This window comes from Lissotriton helveticus, chromosome 3_1 (genome assembly GCF_964261635.1).
Source record: "Lissotriton helveticus chromosome 3_1, aLisHel1.1, whole genome shotgun sequence".
Taxonomy (NCBI): Eukaryota; Metazoa; Chordata; class Amphibia; order Caudata; family Salamandridae; genus Lissotriton; species Lissotriton helveticus.
Window position 1 is genome coordinate 150444670 of NC_136061.1, and position 23545 is coordinate 150468214.

The 23545-nt window shown below is 44.9% G+C and overlaps 1 protein-coding gene across 3 annotated transcripts in view; it reads right to left on the reverse strand.

Annotated features, from left to right (window-relative positions):
- BKGD (beta-keto-L-gulonate decarboxylase) overlaps positions 1 to 23545 on the reverse strand; it is a 65393-nt gene that overhangs the window by 35391 nt on the left and 6457 nt on the right. For all 3 annotated transcript variants that reach the window (XM_078679415.1, XM_078679413.1, XM_078679414.1), the window contains exons 2-4: positions 8403 to 8546; positions 6403 to 6501; positions 1741 to 1814 (exon numbers count right to left, since the gene is read on the reverse strand). In XM_078679415.1, the coding sequence (XP_078535541.1) occupies positions 1741 to 1814; positions 6403 to 6501; positions 8403 to 8460 (231 nt within the window). In that variant the 5' untranslated portion in view covers positions 8461 to 8546. The remainder of the gene's footprint in view (positions 1 to 1740; positions 1815 to 6402; positions 6502 to 8402; positions 8547 to 23545) is intronic.

Consider the following 23545-nt stretch of genomic DNA (forward strand, 5'->3'; position numbering starts at 1 on the left):
TTTAGGGATCAATTGCTTATTTCATGCATATCTTTTTATTCTAGCTACAGACTTTTCTAGCTGTGTCATAAATATAATATGATCTACACAAAAAATGGACTAAAGGCTAGCCCCCGTCAGTCATTGGTTATTGCATGTGTCATGTTAATCTGCCCTCATTCTCAGTCCATTGGTGGACTATAGCAATCCTTCGTGACATTGAAGTTTCACCATTTTTATTAGCATAATGCTACTCCAATGTTCTGCTTCGATGACGTAATAAAGAGAAAAAGCCTCCTATTGGTTTTCTTTTGTGACTTCCTGTACTGCTTACTTGAATCATAGAGGGTAGAGATACAAAGTTCGGGCATGATGCGGCTACTTACCAAGGCATTGCTACCAGTTACCAGGACATTACCAGGACATTACTATAGTGTCTCTCTCAACACCTAGTCACAGTGACAGATGGAGATTCAAGAGCACATGTGAATACCTACTGTGCAAGTTTCAGCAAGCTGCATTTAGAAGTCATACTTGCCAACTTTATTTCCCCATAAAAAATTCATTTTTCCAATTGTCAACATTCTGAATCTCAATCTGAGATCCAAGGTTCAAGGCTCACACATTATAGTCACACTATAACTACAGAAAAAACGAATATTTAGCAAAGAAATAAGAACAAAAGGAAATTTAGCTCAAATTGTAACATATAATGTATGGCCCTTTGAAACAGTTACAATATAAGTTTCATACGGATTTCTTCATATTATGTAATGTTTACGCATCTTTTTTTCACAGATTACATTTGCCCCAAACCAAGATGGCAACTACACCTCACTGGCATTGTATCATACTGTAGACTGCATTCAGCACGCCATTACCCTGATGTGTATGCAAATAACTACAATTCACATCCTAGTTCGGTGGCTTTTGGGAGTGCATAGCTGAAAGTGTGTGCGCTGTAGCATTGTCCTTTGTTGGAGGTGTAGCGCGTGAGGACACAAGACACTCTCCAGTCATACTGTGGTGAGATGGTGGTGGTGCATAAGCACGAGGTGTTGCAGAAAAGTGAGGAGAGGTATGCATAATACAAGTACATGAATGGAAGGAGCCAGGTTCTCAAAGGTTCCTGAAATTCGAGGAGGTTGTCAATTGTTTTTCTAGGATTCGAGTTCCAGAGCTTGGCTGGCTGGTGGTGGAGGCAGGTTCCTCCTGTGCGAGAATGTTTGGAGGAAGGGACAGTGGTGTTAATCTAGCACGTAGTGACCTGGTATGGTAGTAGAAACAGAGTATATGGTGGAAGGCCGATCTAGGGCCAGGGATGCCTTGATACGCAGTGCTCATTGCTTTACAGGGGAAACGCCGTCCAACCACAAGATTCAGTATAGTCATTGGAGAGCTAGTGAGAAGGGAAACTGGACATGGTTACAAATCTTATGTTTTGGTTACGCATGAGGTATTTGTAGTACATACGAGATGTCATGATGAAAATCATTTACCCGTACATCTTTGGTAATTTAGAAAATAGTTTGTAAAAACCTTCTTTCACTCAGTTATCCTACAGAGTGCACCTGTCTGCAATCATATAGCACCCATAAAAACCCATCGTCCTACCTGCCCAATAAATACAGGAGGTTTTTTTCCTACAAAGACAATGTCATGAGGATTGCTCTTTATTTCTGTAGTAAACTACATCCTCATGCTTGCCAGGTCGGCAAAACACTTGTTGTAAATCCAGTATTGCATATAATCCCTCCTCACCTTGTCAATGCAAGCAACTGGAACAAGGTTTTTAACACCACCCACATCTGCGATTCTGGGCTTGCCACAAATGCCTGAAACAAACACGAAAGATAAAAGATTAAGCAATGAGTTGGCAGAAAGAGAAAGATAAAACTGGTGTATTCACTTCAATATTATTGGGTCACACCCAGTCGATCCCTTTAATCCCAAAAGGAGAACTGGCAGGCGTCTATTACCCCCCTTGTACTCTGTTCTCTGCTGGACGAGGGGGATTAGGAGTCAGACAGCCCTGTCAGGGAATCTCCTCTCTGCAGGGGATTATAAAGGAGAGTCCCGCCCTTGGGCACTCCATCAAAGGCACACACAATGACTGGTATTTTACAATGGTAGGATTCTGTATTATGTTGTACCTGTCAGCATAACAAGTGTATCAGTATGATCAAGATTAATTTAAACAACTCAGCAGATAATATGCAAATCATAATTATATTTCATCACGCATCCCTAACCTGTCAGGCTATTCCTGATCCACAAATGTTGATAGTAGCTTCAGCCATCCCACCTATGGCTGTGTTCGTTCATAAAGTTCTGCTCTGCCAAGTATAGTTTCCGTCATCAGGTCAGTAGTAGGAATGTTGTCCTTCAGCATCTCCCCATAGCAGTTAGGTCTATGTGGATAATCCTGCCTTACACTGGCATCTTAAATTCCTTTATGCTAAAATGGCATTTTATGGATGCGAAGTGCTACATGAAAAACAGATTATTATTGTTATTATATATCTCAAATCAAACTGGTGTGCATGCAGTTTCTGTTTAGAATGTTTTATGCAGATTTGGGAGTGAGAAAAATGTCTAATGTTTCTGCACCCTGTGCCCAGGGGTCCTGCGTAGTGCGGCGACACGGTGACTTGGCACAGGTCAAGTGATGTTGCCACTTTTGATGTGATGTGCTATCACCACAAATACTGGAATACATGTGCCTGGTTATGAACAGTGAACTGGGTGTTGTATCTCTCAGCCAGGCCACACACTGAGTGCACCACTCCCCCAGCTAAGAAAGGGCATTGGTGTAGTCCCATCTACATTGCTATACCTTTACAAAGGATGCAGGTTAAAACAAGGCTCAGTTTACACTCATCCATCAATAGATGTCTAAATGAGCTATAATTTATGATTTCCGTGTGGTCATTATGATCCGAGTGTTGAAGTAGTGCGATTAGGGAAGTCACGAATGACATCATCTTTGATATCATCTGTGACATCATATAACAGTTCATGGGTAGCTATTTGGGGGGAATTTTGGTTGAATGTCTTACCATATCTGGTGAGGTTTAGCCACTTCAAATGAAATGAAAGCAAGATCTGTAGAGCGCTCTACTACCTGAAGACGTCTAGGCGCTAGTAGATACTGTAAGCATAAAGTAGCATCAACATTCATTTTTAGGGGAATTTCTATGGTTATGTATAACAAATGTTAATTTCTCTTCTGAGTAAAATACCATAACTTGCTTTAAACAAAAAAGTAGTTCTCTCTGATGTTTTTGTTTCTTTAATGATATGATTTCCACCCTAACCAAAGTAAGAACTCACTATGAACAGCTGGATCTGCGAACAGGGGTTATTAGCCTCTGTCACACCTGCACCCATCCCTTTTATGGAGAGCCATATAATTCAGTGTTTTCTATTTTTTTTCATCTCATCAATTGAGGTTTTTAGGGGCATGCCTATGTTTTGTTTAAAAAATATTATTTATGTTTCTAAGTAAGAGCCACTGATGGAGCAAGGATTCACATATTACGTGACTTGCTCGAATTCATGAACCTCGAATAATATGTAACAAAGTAATCCAACCTGTTTGTCTTACTAATTTCCCTGTTATTCTGACATTTTGGGTGTCCCAGAGACGCTTGCCTATGTATACTAAACAGTAATAATGCTTGCTATTAAAATGGCCGCTGCTTGGCGGGAAATTAGTCTGCGCATGCGTCGGTCATAGTCATGTGATGTGACGCACTTGCAGTTCTGGTGGGAAATGTTTGCTCATGAGCAATAAAGCTAAAATGGCCGCTTTGTCTCCTCATATGCTCCGTGCTTGCAAAGCTGCTTTGGCAAAGTCGTTTGTTCTGCATTCACCCTAACGCTATAGATATTATAAAATTAAGGGGTATGGAGTAGCAATTCATGGTATACAGTGTATTCATTTATTTCTGTGTTTTAATTTGTTTTCGCTTACTTTTCATGTACTGCGTTCTTGAGGGTTTGAGGGTCCCTCGTGAATTCATCTTGAAAATCTCTACTGCGCATGTCACCCTGGCAGAGGGAAGACAACCTTGAACAGTGGAACTCAGCCAGCTGGCAGCCACAGTCAAGATGCTCCTGAGAAAGTGACCTGCGGCCCAGCAGGATGGAGCCGAACTGTACTGCAAAGGATACATTTGTAATTCATCCATTGTATTCTATAGAGCATGTCATGGGAACCCCAAATTCAAATAGGCGGTCCCAGAAATGGTAATACCGGCTTGTAGAAGTAAAATGGGATTGATGTGTTGACCTATCCTATTTGAGGACCAATCGAAATTGGGGATTCTGACACTTGCAACATTTGGGGGGTGGTACACTGACCCGAAAAACAGTATAACTAGCCTAGGTTTAGCTAGAGAATTTGTCCGACTTGTCCGAATAGCTGACCTAACGCACTCAATAGGTGACTTGATACAGAGGGCTGCGGAGCACTCTGTCCGAACTTTCCATAGACTCTAGAGGTTTTAAACCTTAAGTGCTGGCGGAGCACTTTGCTGGGGAAATCGATAACCCAATCGGGGTTCTGGCTGATAGCTCCAGAGAGGGTGGAGCGCAGGCGTTTCTTCCAAACTGCGGGTGCTGGTCGTGCCTTGGTGGTCCTGTCCTGATCCTAATCTGGGTTTCCTGTCCTGTCCTGAGGTGTCCATTCTGCACCTGCTGTCCTGCTGATGACGGGTTTCCTTTGGGGTCCCTCCTATTCTTAACTGACCTGTGGCCAGGGTTGGTCTTCACACCAGTCTAGGTAAATATATAGTGCTGAAACTCTATACTGCACCTTTCTATTTTTCTGTCTTTTTCCTTCAATAAAGACATATCTTTGCATATATTGAATTTCCATGCTTTTTGCAATCCACTGAATGAAAAGCTAATACGTTATTATTGATATTCTAGCATGATCCATTTTCTACCCATCCTTTGAGTAAATTTCCTTTCCAGGTCATAAAATACTGATGTTCTTTGTTTCATCCATCTTTTAGTAAATGCACCAGTTTATTAGTATGGTCTATTTTGCATTTTATCGATAGTTCCTCTTTATGGGGAAATATTTCACTGTGACATTCTAGTATGCTCTTTATTCTTCCCCGTCTTTTAGTCTCTCCAAACTAAGTTTAAAATTCTGAAACTGCTGCCTAGTATGTTCCCTGTTCTTACCTCCCTTTAGATTCATGAATGATCAGCTTGATATATTTCCTTTATGGATACGTGCTCTTTGTAATTCTGATAATCGATTGTTTGCTCGTTGTAAATCTCATATTTTCCGAGCTTGACGAATTCTAGATAAAGGTTTTCGAAACTTCCTGAGTTTGTGGTTATTATAATACAAATAGAATATATAAAGTATAAGTATTTTGGTATCTGCCTTTTCTTCACAGCTAGCTCCCTGATTCATCGTGGTCATTAGGTACCCGTGACGGTGGATTGGTAAGTCGGGTACAATAGAAATATATAGGAAGGAACTGGGTTACTGGTAGTAGAGTGTATGGTCACCCGATTAATAAATAATGGTGTATTGAAATATATGGGCCCGATACGTGTATGGTAAATCTGTTGGTTGGGTGACCTGCACGCTCTATCACCACAACACCCCATTAATGAAGAGGTGTGTGTGCAACAATTTAATACTGACCTTCCTCTAGTTTAAAAAAAAAAAAAAACACATCAGACCCACCCGCCCACCAACAAACACTTACTTCACAACTAATCAATAAAATTGTCAGCTTTTAAAATATTTAAAATGTCAAACGTAGCAATTATATTCAGGAATCCCTTTTAAAAATCCTGTCAAATACATGATTTCCGAAGTTCAGTCGGCAGCCAAGTCTCCCTAGAAGTGTCAAAGTATCCAGTATGCTGTCCTTTATAAGAAATAAGGGGGCCATATTGAGAACCCCCAGCTTTGACATTTACTCCCAGCCAGGACGTGAGTGACAAAGCATACTACTGAAGGCGCATTACAGAACGCCTCATTTTGATTCTGTTTTCTTTCATAAAAACACAGGACTATTTTCAGCGTGACGTTTGTCTCTCTTCTCAAAGAGCATAATAAATGCTACTCCTGGCTAGATCCTGGCACCCACCTGAGATTAAATATGGACTTCCGGGGGCGCGCCCTACAATTTAAAGACCTCTGGTGTAGACAGATGGAGAAACGAATAAACAGATTGCATGGACTCCTATCAGGCAGTGGAGGCGATTTATTTATTTATTTTTATTTTATTTATTTATTTATTTATAAAATTTCTAGAAGCGCACAAATACCTTGCGGTGTCTCGGCGCTGCGATGAGTAGATGTGAGGGCCTATCTGTGACAACATTGCATTAAAAGGGAATGATCAGTGAAGAATTAGAGAATATAGGTATCAAAGCTGTAAGCCTTACCTTTCACCGGAAAAGTGAAGGGACTCTGAGTCAGATCAGGACAATCGACAACTGAGACCTGCACATCAGCAAAATTCTTCTTCAACCCATTTTGCAGAACTTGAAGAATCAAATAATGCAAAGCAAAAAAAATGTTTTACATTATAAGCAGTGAAAACATTGCTGAAATTGTGCAACACTTTAAATATCACGAAGACCTGAATTTCTGAGAGAAGAACCACCATGCACAGTGGAATAAGCTGTGCATGTTTCAAAACATGAAGTATAATATCATAAACAGTGTTTGCCTGATTGGGAGATGTTCTCAGCTGGTAGATATATTCAAGGATTCACATGGCGACACTAGATCATTGGAATCAAAATCCCCAAAAGATTACAAATTGTAAGGTTAACGTATCCATCATGGCGACCTTCGCTGAATTCATACAGTGATCTCTTTCCCTAGGCAGATTCCCAGAACACTTTTGTAAACGAGGCGAAACTTTATTCTTTTTCAGTATAATGCTGCTCAAAAGGCAATTTTTTTTTTTTTTTTTTTACAGTTGGTTTCTAACAGGGTTTTTTGTAGGTTTTTACTAGGGTAATGTGACATAAACATGACTTGAATTCCGTTCTATGAAGAAAAATAAAATAAAATGGGACAAATGGCTGAATCTTTCCATTAGGTAAAATACATAGACTATCCCTTAAGGCATCTAAGAAGGACCTACACTCTACAGCATGCAGTGGAACAAATGTTTGAGCTCAGTTCTTCGTGTTAGCTGATGCAGACACATAGTAATATGAATTAAACTCTGATTCTATCACTGCAATTATTTGCTAGGTTAGGCATGTTTATAAATTGAAAGAGATATTGATCTAAAGCTACGAGTTCAGGTACAATCTCCTTAATCATAATATAAAGCAATTTGTCCTAGAAGGTAGGAGGGCCACAGCCATGGAAAATGGCCCACTGATGGAAACTCACTGTTCACACCTGCTAAGATCTGCAGGTCACGTGTTTGAATCCCAGCCAAGCTAATTCAGCCATCCATCCTCCCAAGGTCGACAAATGGAGTACCATTACTATGGGTATATTACCATCTGCTATTTACAACCCTTATGTATAGGGAAGAAGTGGGTATGAAGTTCTATATTAAAATACATATTGTCATTACGGTTGTAGTGGAAGGATCTGTGGTAAAAGGACATTGGAGTGTTGCCACATTCTCCCTGACAGACCCTCATAGTAGAAATGACTTGGGGCTTCATAGAAGTAGGGAGACGGGTGGAGCGGTAAGACAAGTCAGCAGGATCCCCCAACTGCATCTTTGCAGACCACCGCTGATAAAATGGAAGAGGCTGCCTGTGCATTCACGCGCTAACAACCACCAGAGGTAAATGGACACATTAACAACAACCTCATAAAACTCCCAGGTCACGAAGGTGGAGAACTAATAATGTTCGTTGATGAGGACCTCTCACCAGAAGAGGCCGGATGGAATAATGCCAGGGGGTGGCGTAAAAGCGATCCATCCTCTGGGAGTTCAAGTCAGTCCTGATGGGTTTCAGGGAGAGGTTGACCATTAAATGTCAAACTTGAGCCATCCACCAAACCGGAAAATAAAGTCATTCGCTCCTTCTCTTCAGCTTTCAGCATTTGCTCAACTCTAGCATCTACCTCAGTGGCTTTCAACAAACCAGTAGCCACATTTGGCACTGGACCACTGGTGTGACTCTAATCTGTGCAATATCGGGCCAGTGTTTGAGACCCACTGCTTTAAATGTTTATCAGCAGTCACTGGATGAGGTTCCTACAACCCCCTTGTTTACCCCTTTCTCCCCGACAAAATAACCTTCACCAAAGATCATCAATGTATTCCTGTTTGAAACAACAGCATCAATGACAAACGCCCTGGTTAGATTAGTATTACAGCTCAACAGATCAGAAATGGAGGCATCTTTGGATTTTGATTCAAGAGAAAGCATTTGGGTTCTTTATCAGGCTGAAAGCTTCTCACCCTCTGCGAGCTCCTCCAGGCTGGGCATATGCAATGTAAGCGTCACAGTCTCTGACATTCTGCAAAGGGAAGGCGGGAACCGCGAACCCAACAAGGTGCATCGACTTCAAGCAAGTTCAGAGGAGGCTTGTATCTCTTGCAGATCTATTGAGAAAAAAAACAGTATGGTTAAATGATTACTTTAAAACCTGCCTGTGGGTACAAAGTGTAACCTTGTGATAAATATTAACTGCCAAAAGCAGTACCTGGTGGCATGCAAACTGTTATGTGATTTGGCAAAAGCTTGAACGTGCCCAGAAATCTTCTGGGATCAGTTAATGTGTTTATTTGAGCAGAAATATCTGGCCGCACAGTGATTCAACCGTGGCTTTATCTGGGAGACAAGTTGTTTTGATAAATGAATAATTCACAACAAACAGCAAACTGTCGATTGTATGGCTTGAATTAAAATTGTCATTGCTACTAAACATTTAGAATCTAATAGTTAAAGGCTTTGTGCACTCGAGTTCAACCTAAGGGTGCAAAAAGTTAAGAGTAGAAAAATAAATAATCACATGTATAGTGGAATCTGTGTTAGCCAGTCTATTAGTAGGCGCTGGGCCCACCTGTAAAGGTTTCAGGTGTTCATGGACATTTTCTACATCGTTTTTCATCTTTGTAAACAGCCGCAGTCGGCAGTAGGAGTTCCTGCAGGGCGGTGACATGGGGAGGGGAGGGGCAGGGTGGGGGGGTAGTAATGTATGGATTACAGAGTTTAACAGGTAAGTAAACATATAAATAAATGAAACGAATTATATGGCGCACACTGCATCGCATTTAGTGATGCAGTGCGCGCAACAAAATTTGTTTTATTTATTTGTACGTTTATTTACCTGTTAAACTCCGTAATCCATACATTACTACCCCCCACCCTGTCCCTCCCCACGTCACCGCCATGCAGGAACTCCAACTGCCGACCGCGGCTGCTTGTAACATTTGCAAATGTATTTCAAATAGGAACAGTAGTACATTTATTTAGATCGTGGCAATGAGAAATGATTATGAACTAAGACTTCTAATTTATATGAGAAACTCCAGATTTTTTCAAACCACAAATGACTTAGTTGTAGTTTTCTCCTATTTACAAATCTTTCCACATCATAGCAAGGTAACAAGGAAATTAAGTTCTCCTTACCTTTTACTAAACTTCGCTTTTATCGGTTTCCAAATGTTGGCACGTGTGGCAGTTCCAACAACAGACACTTCAAAAAGTGCCCTCAAATTGTTAGTGGCCACGGGAAGGTTTTTCTCCAGGCTAGGGTTCACCACCCAATCCCGTTTCCTGGCATATTTGACTAGAGCAGTATTCTTCAAATTGTGGGGTGGGCCCCCTTAAGAGGGCACGAAGGGAGATCCTGGGGGCATGAGACTAGAGAGACTGAGACAGCCTTGCCACGTCACGTTTTTAATAGTAATTACCACTAAGCAATGTTCTTGACAAAAGAGACTAAAGGCATCATTAGGATGGCCGGCGAACTTTGTCCGCCCTCCATCCTGACGTGAAAAGGGACCGCCCACCATAAGTGCGGTGGTCCCGTGGGGTGATAAGGATGCGCCCGTCACACTGGCAGGCGCAGCTGCATTTTTAACATTGCGGCGGGCGGTGCTTTCAGCATCACCCACCGCAATGCAAAAAATGCATGTTGTTCATATGCCTGTACAACGTGGCAGGAACCGCGCAGTGCCTGCCATATTGTGTATGCACATGTACCCATCCATGTGCCCCCCCCCTCCAACATCCTGGGGGCCCGCAACGCCATTCCAGTTGAAACCCAGCCATTTGCAAATTAGTCTTGACCCTGCGCCCTATGGGAACAGTCCAACCAAAACTGCCAGGCCAGGTACTCCCTGGACTGGAAACAAGCATTCTGGGACCAGTTTCGAAGCATCAGCCCCCGCGCTCACCCCCCTTCTCTCCCCCCCTTATCAGCCAGGCTAGTCTGACTCCAGTAGCATGGAGAGCACGAGACCCACGTCATGATGAGCAGGGTCAAGGCTGATTTGCATATGGCTGGGTCCAAACATGGGGGTTGCGGGGGGGAGGGGCATAGTGAGCAAAAGAACGATGGATTTAACCCAGATCTCTTGAATGGGGGTGAATTCTTGATTTATTCAGCATTCCGTCCATCATTTGTTGCTGCAGCACACATTTACCAGGAGCTAAGCAGCACAAATGCAGTGGTGGTAGCATATCGTGTAGTGATCAGTAGAAGTAAACAGGTCCTTGTTAACCTTTGTCACTGGCATGAGGACTACAGGCTCACTCACTTTTTAAGTTCAGCTACTGCGTGGTTAACTCACCCCTGGCTACATCAGAGTGGTGTGAAATGTTGCGCAATGTAGAAGTGGAGTATCTGTGCTGGGTTTTTGATTGCTTGAGCAGGGTATAGTACAGGGATACTGCAGTACTCAGCAGTGTGTGCATGGTGAATGCATGTACTGGAGGTGTATGTGCCTATGAGTGGTACAGTACCTGTAGGATATAGTGCTGTGTGAGGTGTGAGGAAATAGCTGCCGCAGTAATCGGGTCCTTGCCTGGGTGCAGGGCTGTGTCAGCGACCCTTGTTTGCCAGGAAAGGGCTGCAGTAAAGATAGCCATGTGAAAGACCGCCATGCCGTAAGTGCGGACGCCTTGTGTAAGTAGGGGCTGCTGTGGAGAACTTCACCGTATTGAGCATGTGGACTGTAAGGTGTGGTGACCCTGTATGCCCGAGGGGGTCACTGGTAGCACCAAGAAATGCAAACTGTTCTTTTTGCCCCTGCCAGAAGAGTAAGGATGCTGTAGGAGCACCTGTGCACCTTCACCTAGGTGAGGGACCCAAGACAGGATCATTTTAGCCACCCTCTATCGGAAGCCGTGTACCCACTTACCCTGCAGGAGGAGCTGCAGAGCACCTCAGTCCCTTCACAAACATGAGTGAGACGATCTACACCTGCTGAATACAGTTGCCCGAGTCTTGTGTAGCTGACTTACCAGAACTTGGCTTCTTGGTGTGCCGTGCGGATAGACGGGTACTCTGAACAATTCACACTTGCTGGTGTGGGTAAGACTGTTTTTCGGGTTGGGGCAACTTATCGTTAATTAAAGAGTGAATGCGCTGCAACACTATTGACTTTAAATCAGAGTCAGAGTGGACTCTTGAGACTCAGACTACTAGTGGGGCATACCCTGAATGATACCAAAAGTTAATGGAGAATAACCGTGCTCGCCAACACACAGAGTGAGTGGGAGAGGGAACCATGAAAGCAACATAGCTGCTCTCCCTCAAGGAAGGGCTGTGTAATTGTTTGTAAAATGGCGTATTTTTCCTTTCTGTGTATAGCGGTAGAAATAAAATGCTTCCCTTTTTTACATAAAAGGGAGTATTTGGCTGGACAATGATTTACTGCTGCTGCTGCATGCATGTTGAGTTGCGAAACCGTGCTCACTAATCTGTATCCCAAATCAAGATGAATGTAAAATGAACAGAATGACACTAAGATCTGCCTAAAGTAGACTCCTGGGTTACAAAATGTAGTGGAACAGCACTCTGAAATTCCCAATGTAGCTACTCAACCTTAAATGAATGGGTCTGTAGGAGGGACCCTATGAGTTGAGATCTCTACCTAAAGTCTCTACAGCTAACAAGAGCTGCTATACATACACCCGAAACTGAAAAGAGCTGCATTATTTTAAGGGTGCACTTTCCATAGTGTGCCCTATTACAAATAAAGTGCTGCCCCTTTGGCAGATGTGAACTCGTGAATGCCCTGGGGGACCTCATTAGTGAAAGAAGAGTGGCAGTTTGAAACAGCCACTCGTGTTTCACTCTCCAGAAAGCACATAGCCTACAATTCTAATAAGGGGGAGAGTGAGACCCCCTTACAGGTAGGTGCAGAGAATAAGTGCACCCACCTGCAGGTGGATTTCTGTAAGGCAAGAACTTGGGACTCCCTCATACATGCCAAAAGACCCAGTTCAGTTTAAAGAGTAGTGTGGTATAATGTAGAAATAGATTTTCCAAAAGTAATTTCCACAGTGAATAATTAAATTAATCACTGGTGTTTAGTTTAATTTCACAAACCATGATTTATTTTTAGGTTTTGCCTAGGCAGCGTTGCGAGGGCTCTTCGAGATATGCTGTATTCATGTGTGGACTTGCAGCGCCACCCTGTTTCCGCCCATCTTTTCAATTGGCACCTGTTACTGTCAATTCTAAATGGTTGCTTTTGCTTCGTCATTAGGCTTAGTAGTCCCTACTTAGTACCGCCTTTTCTGCTTTTGTAAGCTCCGTTGAGGACTGGCCCTTTTACTTGTGTTGTTTCTGTTATAGCCTGTGAGAACTATTTTCTTAAATTAGTTATTCCTACCTGCTGATGAAGGCACACTTTTCGCTTCCCAGCTAACACACCCAGCATTTGTTGCCTGCTCTTCATCAGAGGAGTAGGGAGGGTGCCTGTTCAGTTCCGTGCACTTCCCTCCTGCCCCCCACCCGGCTTGTTTTTTTAAATTTTGAACATACTTTATCAGCGCTGCGCCCATTTCATGAGTGCTGCACTGGTTTTGCTGTCATGGTTGTGTATTTTACCGGCTCCTCCGTCCCACTTTCTCTGCTCTCGCTCCCCCTTTCAAACAGTCAGCAGGCTCCAGCATGGCCTGCCTGACAGCAGGGCAAGGCGGACGAGAGGGACGGTTGTACTGCAGCCTGTCTACTAGCAGGGGCACTGCAGCCTGTGCCTGCTCCTCTACTCCTTTTGTATTTATCTCTGTGCCCTCCAAGGCCAACTGTCTATTTCTGAGCCAAAGTGCTGTACATACAAGTGAACATTTTGGCTCGTATGATTAGAGTTATACAATCATGACAATGCATAGTTTTATATGAATAAGGGAAGCAGATGAGATATAGGATTACCATATTAGCATACTAGACACAGTGAAAATGTAAGATATCACAAAGCCTACACCCATATTCTCTGTCATAAACATTATTGGCGTCACCTACTCAGTTTTTAAATTCTAATTATATTTCAAATATCAATCAGATTTAGTTTGAGTATAGGTGAGGCCCAAGATTCTGGTCACTGGAGGTGCTCGAGGTTGGGGCTACTTGGAGCCTGAAGATCTTCTTGGAAGGAAGTCAACAAGACTTTGCCACTGCAAGTTGACGTGGTGCACAGGGATTCAGTTATTGCTACCCCCACGAGGGATACTGGCCTCAAACTTGGTGAGAGGGCAGGGCAGGGCAGGCCTCGTGAGCTGTGGAAAACCACCACCTGTGTTGCAGAGCCTTTGGAGTCTGGAGGAGCTCAGGGTCAGTACGCCGGTTGACTTAGTTGCGGTGCCTGCGATGGAGGGAAGTGACCCTTCACTTCAAGGGAGATTTCTTCAGGTGTCTTTGATGCCCACAGGCCTTGGAAGGTTCATGTATGGTGCACAGGCACAGACGATGCAGCAGACTGGAAGGGGGACGAAGTCGAGCCAAAACGAAGTCCAGAGTGCCCAGACGGTAGAAGTAGAAGTGGTGTCTGATCTGAATCTTATCCCACAATGAATATAGGGACCTACACCCAAGTAAGCCCTTAAGTACCCTAGAAAAAGGGTTGGGATAATTCAGGGGACTCTCCCAGGGGAGGGTCTGGACTGAGGGGAGGTCACTCCCATGTCCTTTGTCCAGTTTTGCGCCAGACCGGGAGCCAACGGGTCCCAGGGCTGGTTTGACCTGGACTATGCATGGGGACACCAAATGTGCCCCTCATGCAGACTGAGTGGTGCTAGCGCACCCATCCTGCCCCAATACAGCAAGTCCTGTCTGGGAGGTGGTCACACCTCCCTGTGACAGGATGCCTATTGTTCTGCCTTCCCCTGCTCAAGCTTGGCTCAGCAGCAGGAGGGCAGAATCGTGTCTCTTCTCGGCAGCAACCATTTTATGATGTCCGGGTCAAGAAGCCAGGTACCGAGAACACTGAGAGCCTGACGGAGGGCTCTTCCAGTGCTTGGAATCATACCTGCCACATGTTTACGGTGTGGGGGTATGATAACAAACATGAAAGGATTTGTTGCAGCTGTTTTCAAGATGGTCATCGCGTAATTACGCTGTACCCTTCTGCATAGTATATTGCTGCTTCACTTACAACCCGGGAAAATGGACTCCGTAGGCTGTAGAGGTGTTCTGTTGTGCAGGGGCACCCTCACACTTAGAGCCAAGCACCCTGCTTTCAGGACTGCAAAGGCCAGCTATAGGGGTGACTCATAGGTTTTAAGTGCAGTGACCCTAGATATAGGAAACCTATATCTTTAGTAAATGACACTAGCACCAGCTTACACAGGCTACAATGGCAGGCCTGTAGTTCCATTTTGAATGGTCTCCCATGGGTGACATAATGCATGCTTTAGCCCATGGGGGACCTCTGGGGTACCTATGCACTGGGTACCTTAGTACCATATACTAGGGACTGATAATGATACCCCAGTATCCATTTTGGGATGTAACCAAGTAGTAAAAATATCAATTTAGGGAGAAAGCGGATAGACTGGGGTCCTGATTAGCAGGATCCCAGTCAGACTAGTCAAATACAGCTTAGCACCAGGCAAAAAGTGGGGGCAACCATAGAAGCATATCCTACTTTCCTACATAGATAGTAACTTGTAAGGACCCCATTTTAGTTTTCTTTTTTTAAATATATTTTTATTGATGTTCTTAACAAGATACAGATATACATGTAACACTTAGGATATTGCGCTCTTACTTTTGGCGTACATTTATTGCATAACGGCGCTTGGTATGTGGTTCATGGGCGGTTATAACATATAACGAGTACATATAACATATAACATATAGGCGTTAGGCTGCTGGTTGTAGGTGGACCATCGAACACTGTTGGTGGCTTGTGCTGTTAGACTTTCCCTGCTGTCTATGGCGGTTTGTATGGGTCTAGAAAGTTATCTAGGGATGACCACATTTCTCTGTTGGGTTTTCTCCAGGGAGTGTGTCTTAGCGCAGTTGAGTCGGCTCCTCTTAGATACGTCACCCAGTTTAGCCATTCTTTAAAGGTGGCCTTGGTGGTATCTTTCCATTTGGCTAGCACTGTTTTTGTTGCACTGTTGAGGAGGAAGTCTAGAAGGTTTCTATCATGTTGTGAGGAAACGTCTGTGTTGAGAGGTGCTGTGATTATAGTGCTGAATTCTTGTTTCAGTGTGCAGTCTAAGACCTTGTTAATGTAGTCAAGCACCTTCTTTCAGAATTTGTTGACCTTGCTGCAGTAGAAAATGAGATGGGCTAGGTCCCCTTTTTCTTTCTCACAGTTCCAGCATAGGTCGTTCTTTCTGAGGCCTAGCTTCGCTGGCTTGGCTGGTGTCCAGTATGCTTGGTGTATCAGCCAGAATTTGGTCTGGGCTAGCACCGGTGATATTATGTTGCGTGTGGGGGCGTTGCATATGGTCTGAATTTCTGCAGTGCGGAGGAGTTTGTACAACTGTGATACTTGGTGGCCTGTCTTATTTATGTTTCCCATGTATTGGAATATTGAGGGAGTTGGCCTGTTTAGATTAGCTTTTGTGATGGCGGATTTGCTAGCCAGGAAATTGTATAGTGCTAAGTCAGGCAGGGAGAGCATGCTTCTCCTTTATGTTATTGAACGTGAGTGGCATGCCTTTCTCCTCTAGCTGTGCTGGGTGCGATAGGCCAGTTTGTTTCCATGTTTTTATATTCAGGGGTCTACCTCTGTATTTAATTTTGGGGTTTGCCCAGAGTGCTACCCATAAGGAGTTTTTTATGCTTGTTTCGAGTTTTTGGTCTACCTTGCCTGTTTTGTTATTTTGAAAATTGGGTTCCCCTTTAGTACCTTATTGTTGGTGGTTAGGAGAGTTAGTGGATCAATGTTTCCGAGGATGGCTTTTTCTAGTGCTAGCCAGGTCGGAGTGTACTGTGGATTGTGGAGAACCCAGAGCATCCCTTGCCTGGCTACCGCAGCGTACTGGAAGGTTCTAGGGTCTGCTACGTTGAGGCCCCCCTGTTCTTTCCTTAATCTCAGCTTAGCGAGGCCTATTCTTGGTTTTTTGTCTCTCCAGATGAATTTGTTGAGAGTTTGGTCAGTTTTCTTGTGGAATTCGTTGGTTAGTGCCAGGGGAAGCATGCTGACTAGGTAGTTAACTATTGGGGTGATCATCATTTTGACTGTTTCTATTCTTTCCCACCATATGATATACTTGGGGGACCAGTTTTCAAGTAGTCCCTGTATTTTGCCTAGAGTGTTTTTTTTTATTTTTCGAGGGTGTTTTTTAGGTCTCTCCCGAAGTTGATGCCTAGGTATTTGATGGTTCTAGTTTGCCATACTAGTCCTGAGTCACCCAATACTTCTTTGGTTGTGTATATGTTTAGTGGCATACATTCTGATTTGTCCCTGTTCAGTTTGTAGCCGGAGTGTGATGCGTATGTGTCTATGGTGTGCATGAGAGCCGGTATAGACTTGGCTGGTTCTTCTGTTGTGATTAGTAGGTCATCTGCTTAGGCCGCTAGTTTTGCTGTGGATTTATTTATTGTTATACCTGCTATGTTCTCGTTTGCTATGATGTCCCTGATCAGTGGTTCTAACGCCAGTAGGAACAACAGTGGGGATAGTGGGCAGCCATGTCTAGTCCCTCTCTCAAGGTCAAAGGGGATCGAGGTCATGCCGTTGATCGCTATCTGTGCCATTGGGTGTTTGTAGAGGGCCATGACCTTCTTTATGAAGTTGTCTCCCAGGTTGTTTGCCTGCATGCATTCTTCTAGGAAGTGAGTGCCAAGAGACTCTGTAGGAATGGCCTTTTCTGCATCAAGCGTTATTGTGACTGCCTCGCTGTCTGAGTTCGAGCAGTGCTCTATGATTTGACAGAGGAGTCTCATGTTGTCACTTGACATTCTTGTTTTCATATATCCTACTTGTGTGTTCCCTGTTAGTTGTGGGAGCAAATTCTTGAGTCTTGTAGCTAGAATTTTAGCATATATCTTACAGTCTAGGTTTATGAGTGAGATTGGTCTATAGGTTTTGGGCCATTGAGGGTCTTTGCCTTCCTTGGGGATGACTATGATATTGGCTTGGGACATTGTGTCTGTGACTTCCCCTTTTTGTCCCACAGTGATTAAAGATTGGTGTTAGTTGTAGAAGGGTGCAGTGTAGCCATCTGGCCCCGGGGCCTTGTTGTCTTTAAGGCCCTTAATGGCCGTACTAACTTCCAGGCTTTTAATGTCTTGGCCTTGCGTCAATGCTTCTTTGTTCGAAATTTTAGGTAGGTTTAGGTTTTCGAGGTAGGACCTTGTACCCTCGTTGTCTAGGTTATCGTCTTTGTTGTAGAGTTCTTTATAGAATTCTGTGAAAGTGTTATTATGTCTTTGTGGCGTGTGTGAGTCTTGTTTTTAGTGATCGCTGTGATGTAGTGTTGTCTTTGTTTGCGCTTGAGATATGACGCAAGTGTTTTGCCTGCCTAGTTTGCTTCGCATAGGTTTATTTCTTTATACTTTTTAATCCATATTCCTGCCCTTTCGCTTAAGATTCTGTTGAATTCATATTTCCTCCTTGTGAGCTCTGTTAGTATGTGTTGGTTAGCGGCGTCTTCTATGTGTCGTGTCTCTAGACTTTTGATGTCTTTTTCCAGCTGTGACAGTTGGGCCTTCGCCTCTCTGTCTCTTCTGACTTTGATTTCTAGTAATACTCCTCTGATGGTTGCTTTGAGTGCTTCCCAAAAGGATTTGGGGTCTACGTCTGGTGTATCATTTTCTTTGATGTAGTTGTTTATGGCTTCTTGGATTTTACTCTTGTCTTCTTGCTTGGCGATGGTGTTGGTGTTAAGTCGCCACCTGCGGGTTATGTGTTCGTTGTGCCTTCCTGTGAGGTGTAGGCTAATGCATGCGTGGTCCGATATAGTTCTGGCAGCGATTTCTGTGTGTTCTATCAGGTGAGTGTGTGTACCGGAGATGAGAATGTAGTCAATTCTGCTATATGAGTTGTGTGGGTTCGAATAGAAAGTATAGTCTCTGGTGTCGGGGTGTTGTAGTCGCCATGGATCAGCTAGGTTGAATCTGCTGCACAGGTTCGTTAGTATCTTGTGTGACGTTGGGGTGCGTGCTTGGGCTTTTGATTGTCTAGTGTTTGGTCTAGCGCTAGGTTAAAATCCCCTGCCAATACCGTCATGTTGTGCGTGTTGTTAGACTCTGGTTCCTTCTCTACCCCCTTCCAGAATTGTGTGTCATCTGTATTTGGTGCGTAAATGTTTATCACTAGTATGGTCTCTCCCCCTCTTCTTAGCTGCGTGGTCAGTTGTCTACCTTCATTGTCATGCTCTACGTTCTCTATCTTTATGTTCGATTTGCTGCTGGTCAGGGTGATGACCCCTCTCTTTTTGCCCACCGCCGGCGAGCAGGCGACCTGACCTATCCATTTGGCTCTTAGCTTGTCTGCTTCCTCTGCGGAGAGTTTCGTTTCCTGAAGCAGGATGATGTCCCCTTTGGTTTTGGCTAAGTAGTCTAGTATTTTTTTCCTCTTGATAGGGTGGTTGAGCCCATTGACATTGAGGGAGATGATATTAAGGTCTGATGAGAGTGTAGAGTTCTTAGGTTGCGTCCTTTCTACTGCTGTTGTGCGCTGGGCCTGGTCTCGCTGTGGGAAGCCTGACTCCCACTGGTCTGTGCTTTGTTTTGGCCGTGAACATGTGACCTAGTGTTCTCAGTGTTGTCGGTGGTCTATCTGAGGTGCTAGTATTGGTCACGAAGATGACATGGACAGGACGTACGTAACAAACAAGACTCAACATGACATTGACCAACAGGACGAACAACCCCCCGCCCCCCTCTATCCCATCCCTCCTACCCTCCCTCCCACTCCGCCCTCCTCCCCCTCTTACTGCTGCTTTGTACTGTGGGCGTGCGACAGCAAGGTCCCCTCCGCCCCGTCTTGAGCCCGGGATAAAGGGTCTTCATTAGTCTGTAGCATTGTGAGATAAAATCACCTATTGATACAGTTAAAGGATATGAAGCATTTTGATAAAGTCATTGCAGTCCGAGGTAGATTTGTTGTTGTTCTGCGGCGCGTAGATTCCATTTCCTGAGGTAGCTGTAGGTGCACATTTTCTTGTGCTAAGTCTCTTTTGGTCCGGCCACTGTTCTCTCAGTCCGAGGGTGGATTCAGTGAAGCGCCTCTCTTGGCTGTTGGTCCTGATGTTTCCATGTCGTGTGCTGGTGGACCTTTTAGATATTGTGACAGTTCTCCTGGATCCTCGAATGTTAGTGTGGTTCCTTTGTTGTGTATCCTGAATGTTGTAGGGCCTGCAAAGGAGAAGGTGATGTTTTCTCTTCTCAGCGTGTCTCTCTGGGCCAGAAAGCCTTTTCTAATATCTACTGTTGGTTTCGAAAAGTCTTGCGTGAGGATTATTTTGTGACCGTTCCAAAGCAGATTGGGGTTCTTCCTCGCTACTCCAGAGATGGCGTCCGTTTGGTGCGATCTAATAGGTTTGCATATGATAGGTCTTGGTCCCGATCTGCTTGCTTGTTTGTTTGCTGGGACTCTGTACGCCTTGTCCAGCTCGAAGGGGTTGTCGAATTTGAGTTTTGTCAGTTCTGGTATGAGCTTCTGTATGAGGTTAACACAAGATCCGGCTTTGTCTTCTTCCCCCTCTGGGATTCCAAGGATTCTTATGTTGCCTTTCCTGTTGCGGTCTTCGAACTCTGCTGCTTGTCTGCGTAGTTCGCCGTTGCTTTGGCGATGTTTCCTATGGCCTTCCCTGTGAGTTGGGATCTGTCCTCTATGTCGCTTACTCTTTGTTCGACCGCTTCCACCTTGTTGTTTGTTGCATGGATATCTGCCCTTATTGCTGCTAGTTCTAACTCAATCTTGTCAGTTGTTTTTTTTTATGGACTTCGCAAGGTTGTGAACTTCGGCCAATTTCTTGAGGATACTGTCTAAAGTGCTGCTAATGTCCGTCTTTAGTTTACGGGTGATTCTGCGGAGTTATCCAATCTATTTTTCTTTTGCTGGTTCGCCAGTTTGTCTTCCCTACCCGCCATTTCGTCGGCTGTTTTTCGCCTTGCGGCGTTGTTGAGCCCTCTTTAGTTTATTTTGTGACCCTCACTGACCCTTGCTGTTAATTCGTGCAGCAATTGTGCCGCTCTTGTGAAGTTTCTGTGCAGCGGTGCCGATTTACAGGTGTGGCTTTGCGTTATCTCTTTGGTTTGCGATTTGCGGCAGTTGTTCTGTTTCTCTTTGCAGCTTTTTTTGATTGCCGATGGTGGTAGGTCGTTCTTCATGGTCTGTGCGTATGGCTAATTAAGTGTGACGATCCCTCGTGCCGGTGCGGCCCTTTGTGCCTACTGAGCCCCTTGGTCTATTTGGTCCTCTCTCTCCACCGCTTTGCGGTACCTGGCGCTGCTTCCCTTCTTCTCTCCCCAGATGGCGCCGCCCAGGGGAGTGCGGGTTTCGATTTTGCTAACTGTGTGCTTGTTTGTGTGCGGGTTCTCTTTGGTATTGCATTCGGGGGTAGTTCTGTAGCTCTGATGCCGCGCACTAACCTTAGCCTTGTGCCGGTTTTTATTGTTAGCTCCTTTGTTTCTTCTGTGTTGGGACGCTTATAGCGCAGTGACTCCATTCGGCGCCATCTTGTTTCTGGAGTTGGCGTCCTAAAATGGCGTCTCCCTGGCGGGTGTGGTTTCGGTTTCAGTTCTCTCCTTCCTTTGAGGGGTTATTTTGGTTTTGCGTGCAGGGAAAGCTATGGCACCGTTTCAATACCTTGAACTTAGGCTTGTGCTCAGTGGTTCTTGTTGTTTGCTCTTTGTTCGCCGGTTCGCCTTTTCTGCGGCGACTCCCTTCTGCGTCTCAGCGCCCCCCTCAGAGCGCTTGTTATTTATTGTATTTGCTCCTCTGTCGCGCATGCTGTCTCCTTTATACCCCCGTAGGCGCTCTTAGTTGGCCCTCCCTCTCCGCGTCTTTGCAGTACCAGCCGTAGCTCCCCCAAGATGGCGTCGCCCAGGGGAGTGATGGTTTCGGTTTCAGTTCTCGATTGCCTTTCAGCTTTTTTGTGCGCAGTTTCTCTAATGCTGCGTACGGGTAATTTTATAGTTCTGCAGTCGCACCCTGCCTCACACTGACCTTAGGTTTGTGCTGAGGGGTGGATGCCGGTTCTTGTTGTTTGCATTTCTGTTTGTTCCGAGTCAGAGCACTATACGTCGGCGACTCCCTTCGGCGCCATCTTGTTCCATTCAGCGTCTCGGTGCCTCTCGGAGAACTTGTTGTTTCTTGCGTTTTTGGCCCGTTGTCTCTCGTTCAGTCGCCGCCAACGCGTTCCCGTTACTTTCCGGTTCAATCCCTCGCCTTTCGCTGGGTTTTTAATGTGTTCGTGCTTGGTTATATCATTGTGGTTCCCGGGGTCTGACGGCGCTCCGGATTTAGGCGACTGTGCCCTTCGCCATCCAATCCACTCCTCCCCATTTTAGTTTTCTATTTTTGATTACTGACCATGGGGAAATTGCCAGTACTGATAACATGGTTACTACTTTTCAGTACTTTCAAACTAAGGATTTACAGTATTTTATGTTGGAATACTTACTTGGATTAATTTTGTTAGGGTAAGTGTGTATGTGACATGATCTTTGTCAAAGGTGGCGCTCTGCTGCTAATCTAAATATAATATTACTTGGTCACATGAGATGTCTATTAATGATAGATACTAATAATATATATTTTCTCTCCGCCCTAATTTATTCTTTCGTTTGGAAGTGTACCACGATTCTCTTTACTCACGCTTACACAGGGTGTCACATTTAGTTTCCCTTTATTTGAGCACTACCTACCATTCACATAATACCATTGTGAGCAGTAGTTCTGGCAATGGCATAGGCATGTGCCACTTCAAGGACACTAATACCTCCCCTCGGTGATGGATTCGAAGGTTTAGGAAGTGTATTAAATTAATAATCATGAGAATATTGCTTGTTTTGTAGCCCTGATGAAGTCAGCGGTTGAGTTAACGTAAGATGAAACAGGCGTTGGCTACAAGTTTGTGTTTTTTACCCACAGGATATACATGAAATTCAAAAATAAACTAAAAGGCAAAAACAACGACATTGTGTGGATTATCAAGCTTAAACTCAGATTTGGTGCACAGGACTTCTCTTTCATCGCGGACAGTACCTGGAACGAACTCCCGATTGACATCAGACCCGCGCCCTACCTGAACACCTTCAAGAAGGCTCTTATGACCTGGCTCTTCTGCTGAACGGAGCTGCGGAACACTCCCCTCCACCCCCAGCGCCTTGAGACCCGCATGGGTGATTAGCGCGCTTATAATCTCCCTGATTGATTGATTGATTAAGGACTGTTTTGTTAATTTTGCTCCTCTCAGCTGCCCCACCCGTGGGCTGGCTCTGGTCTATGCAGAGAACGGCAGGTCTGAGCTCTATCAGCAAGGGGCCCGTTTCACGAGTGCCACGCTGCTTTTGCTATCAGTGTCATGTCTTTTCCCCCGCTTTCCACCCCACTCGCTCTGCTCTCCCTTTCCCTCTTCCAATCAGTCACGGAGCTCCAGCTTGTTCTTTTGCCAGCACGATGCAGGTCCTGTTGTCATTATAAGGTCATTGTTTTCTTTTGTGTGAGTGCAACTGCGGCATCCTTCACACACGATGAGCTCTATGTATTTCAACCCTTACCACTGGCCTGGCCCCCATTTCTGCTCCCCAGAACAGACCTGACAAGAGAACAAGGAGGCGCATCGATGTGATGTCTCTGCGGCTGCCTCGGAGGGTGGCCATCCTTAGTGCCATTTAGGCGCCTCCCCATTCGCTGCTACTGGACTCCAGGAGGAGTCCCCTTACAGGGCACACTGGACACGTCATGTCCGGCGCGCCGGGGGATGGGGAGGGGTATTTAGGCCTCCCCCGCCATTGCTGGGCCTCTTTGCTGCCCGACACGCCGTCTGGCTGTGTCATTGGTCCGGGAGCTGTGAAGATAGCGCGGTGAGTGCACCCCTCTCCCCCTGGGCAGGACATCATGTTGACCTCGCCCGGCGGGGGCAGCGTACCCGGACATGTGGTCGGCCTGCTATATCCCCCACGGCATTGTGCCTTTAAGTGATGGCACTAAGGCACCAAGCTCCTCCCGGCCCG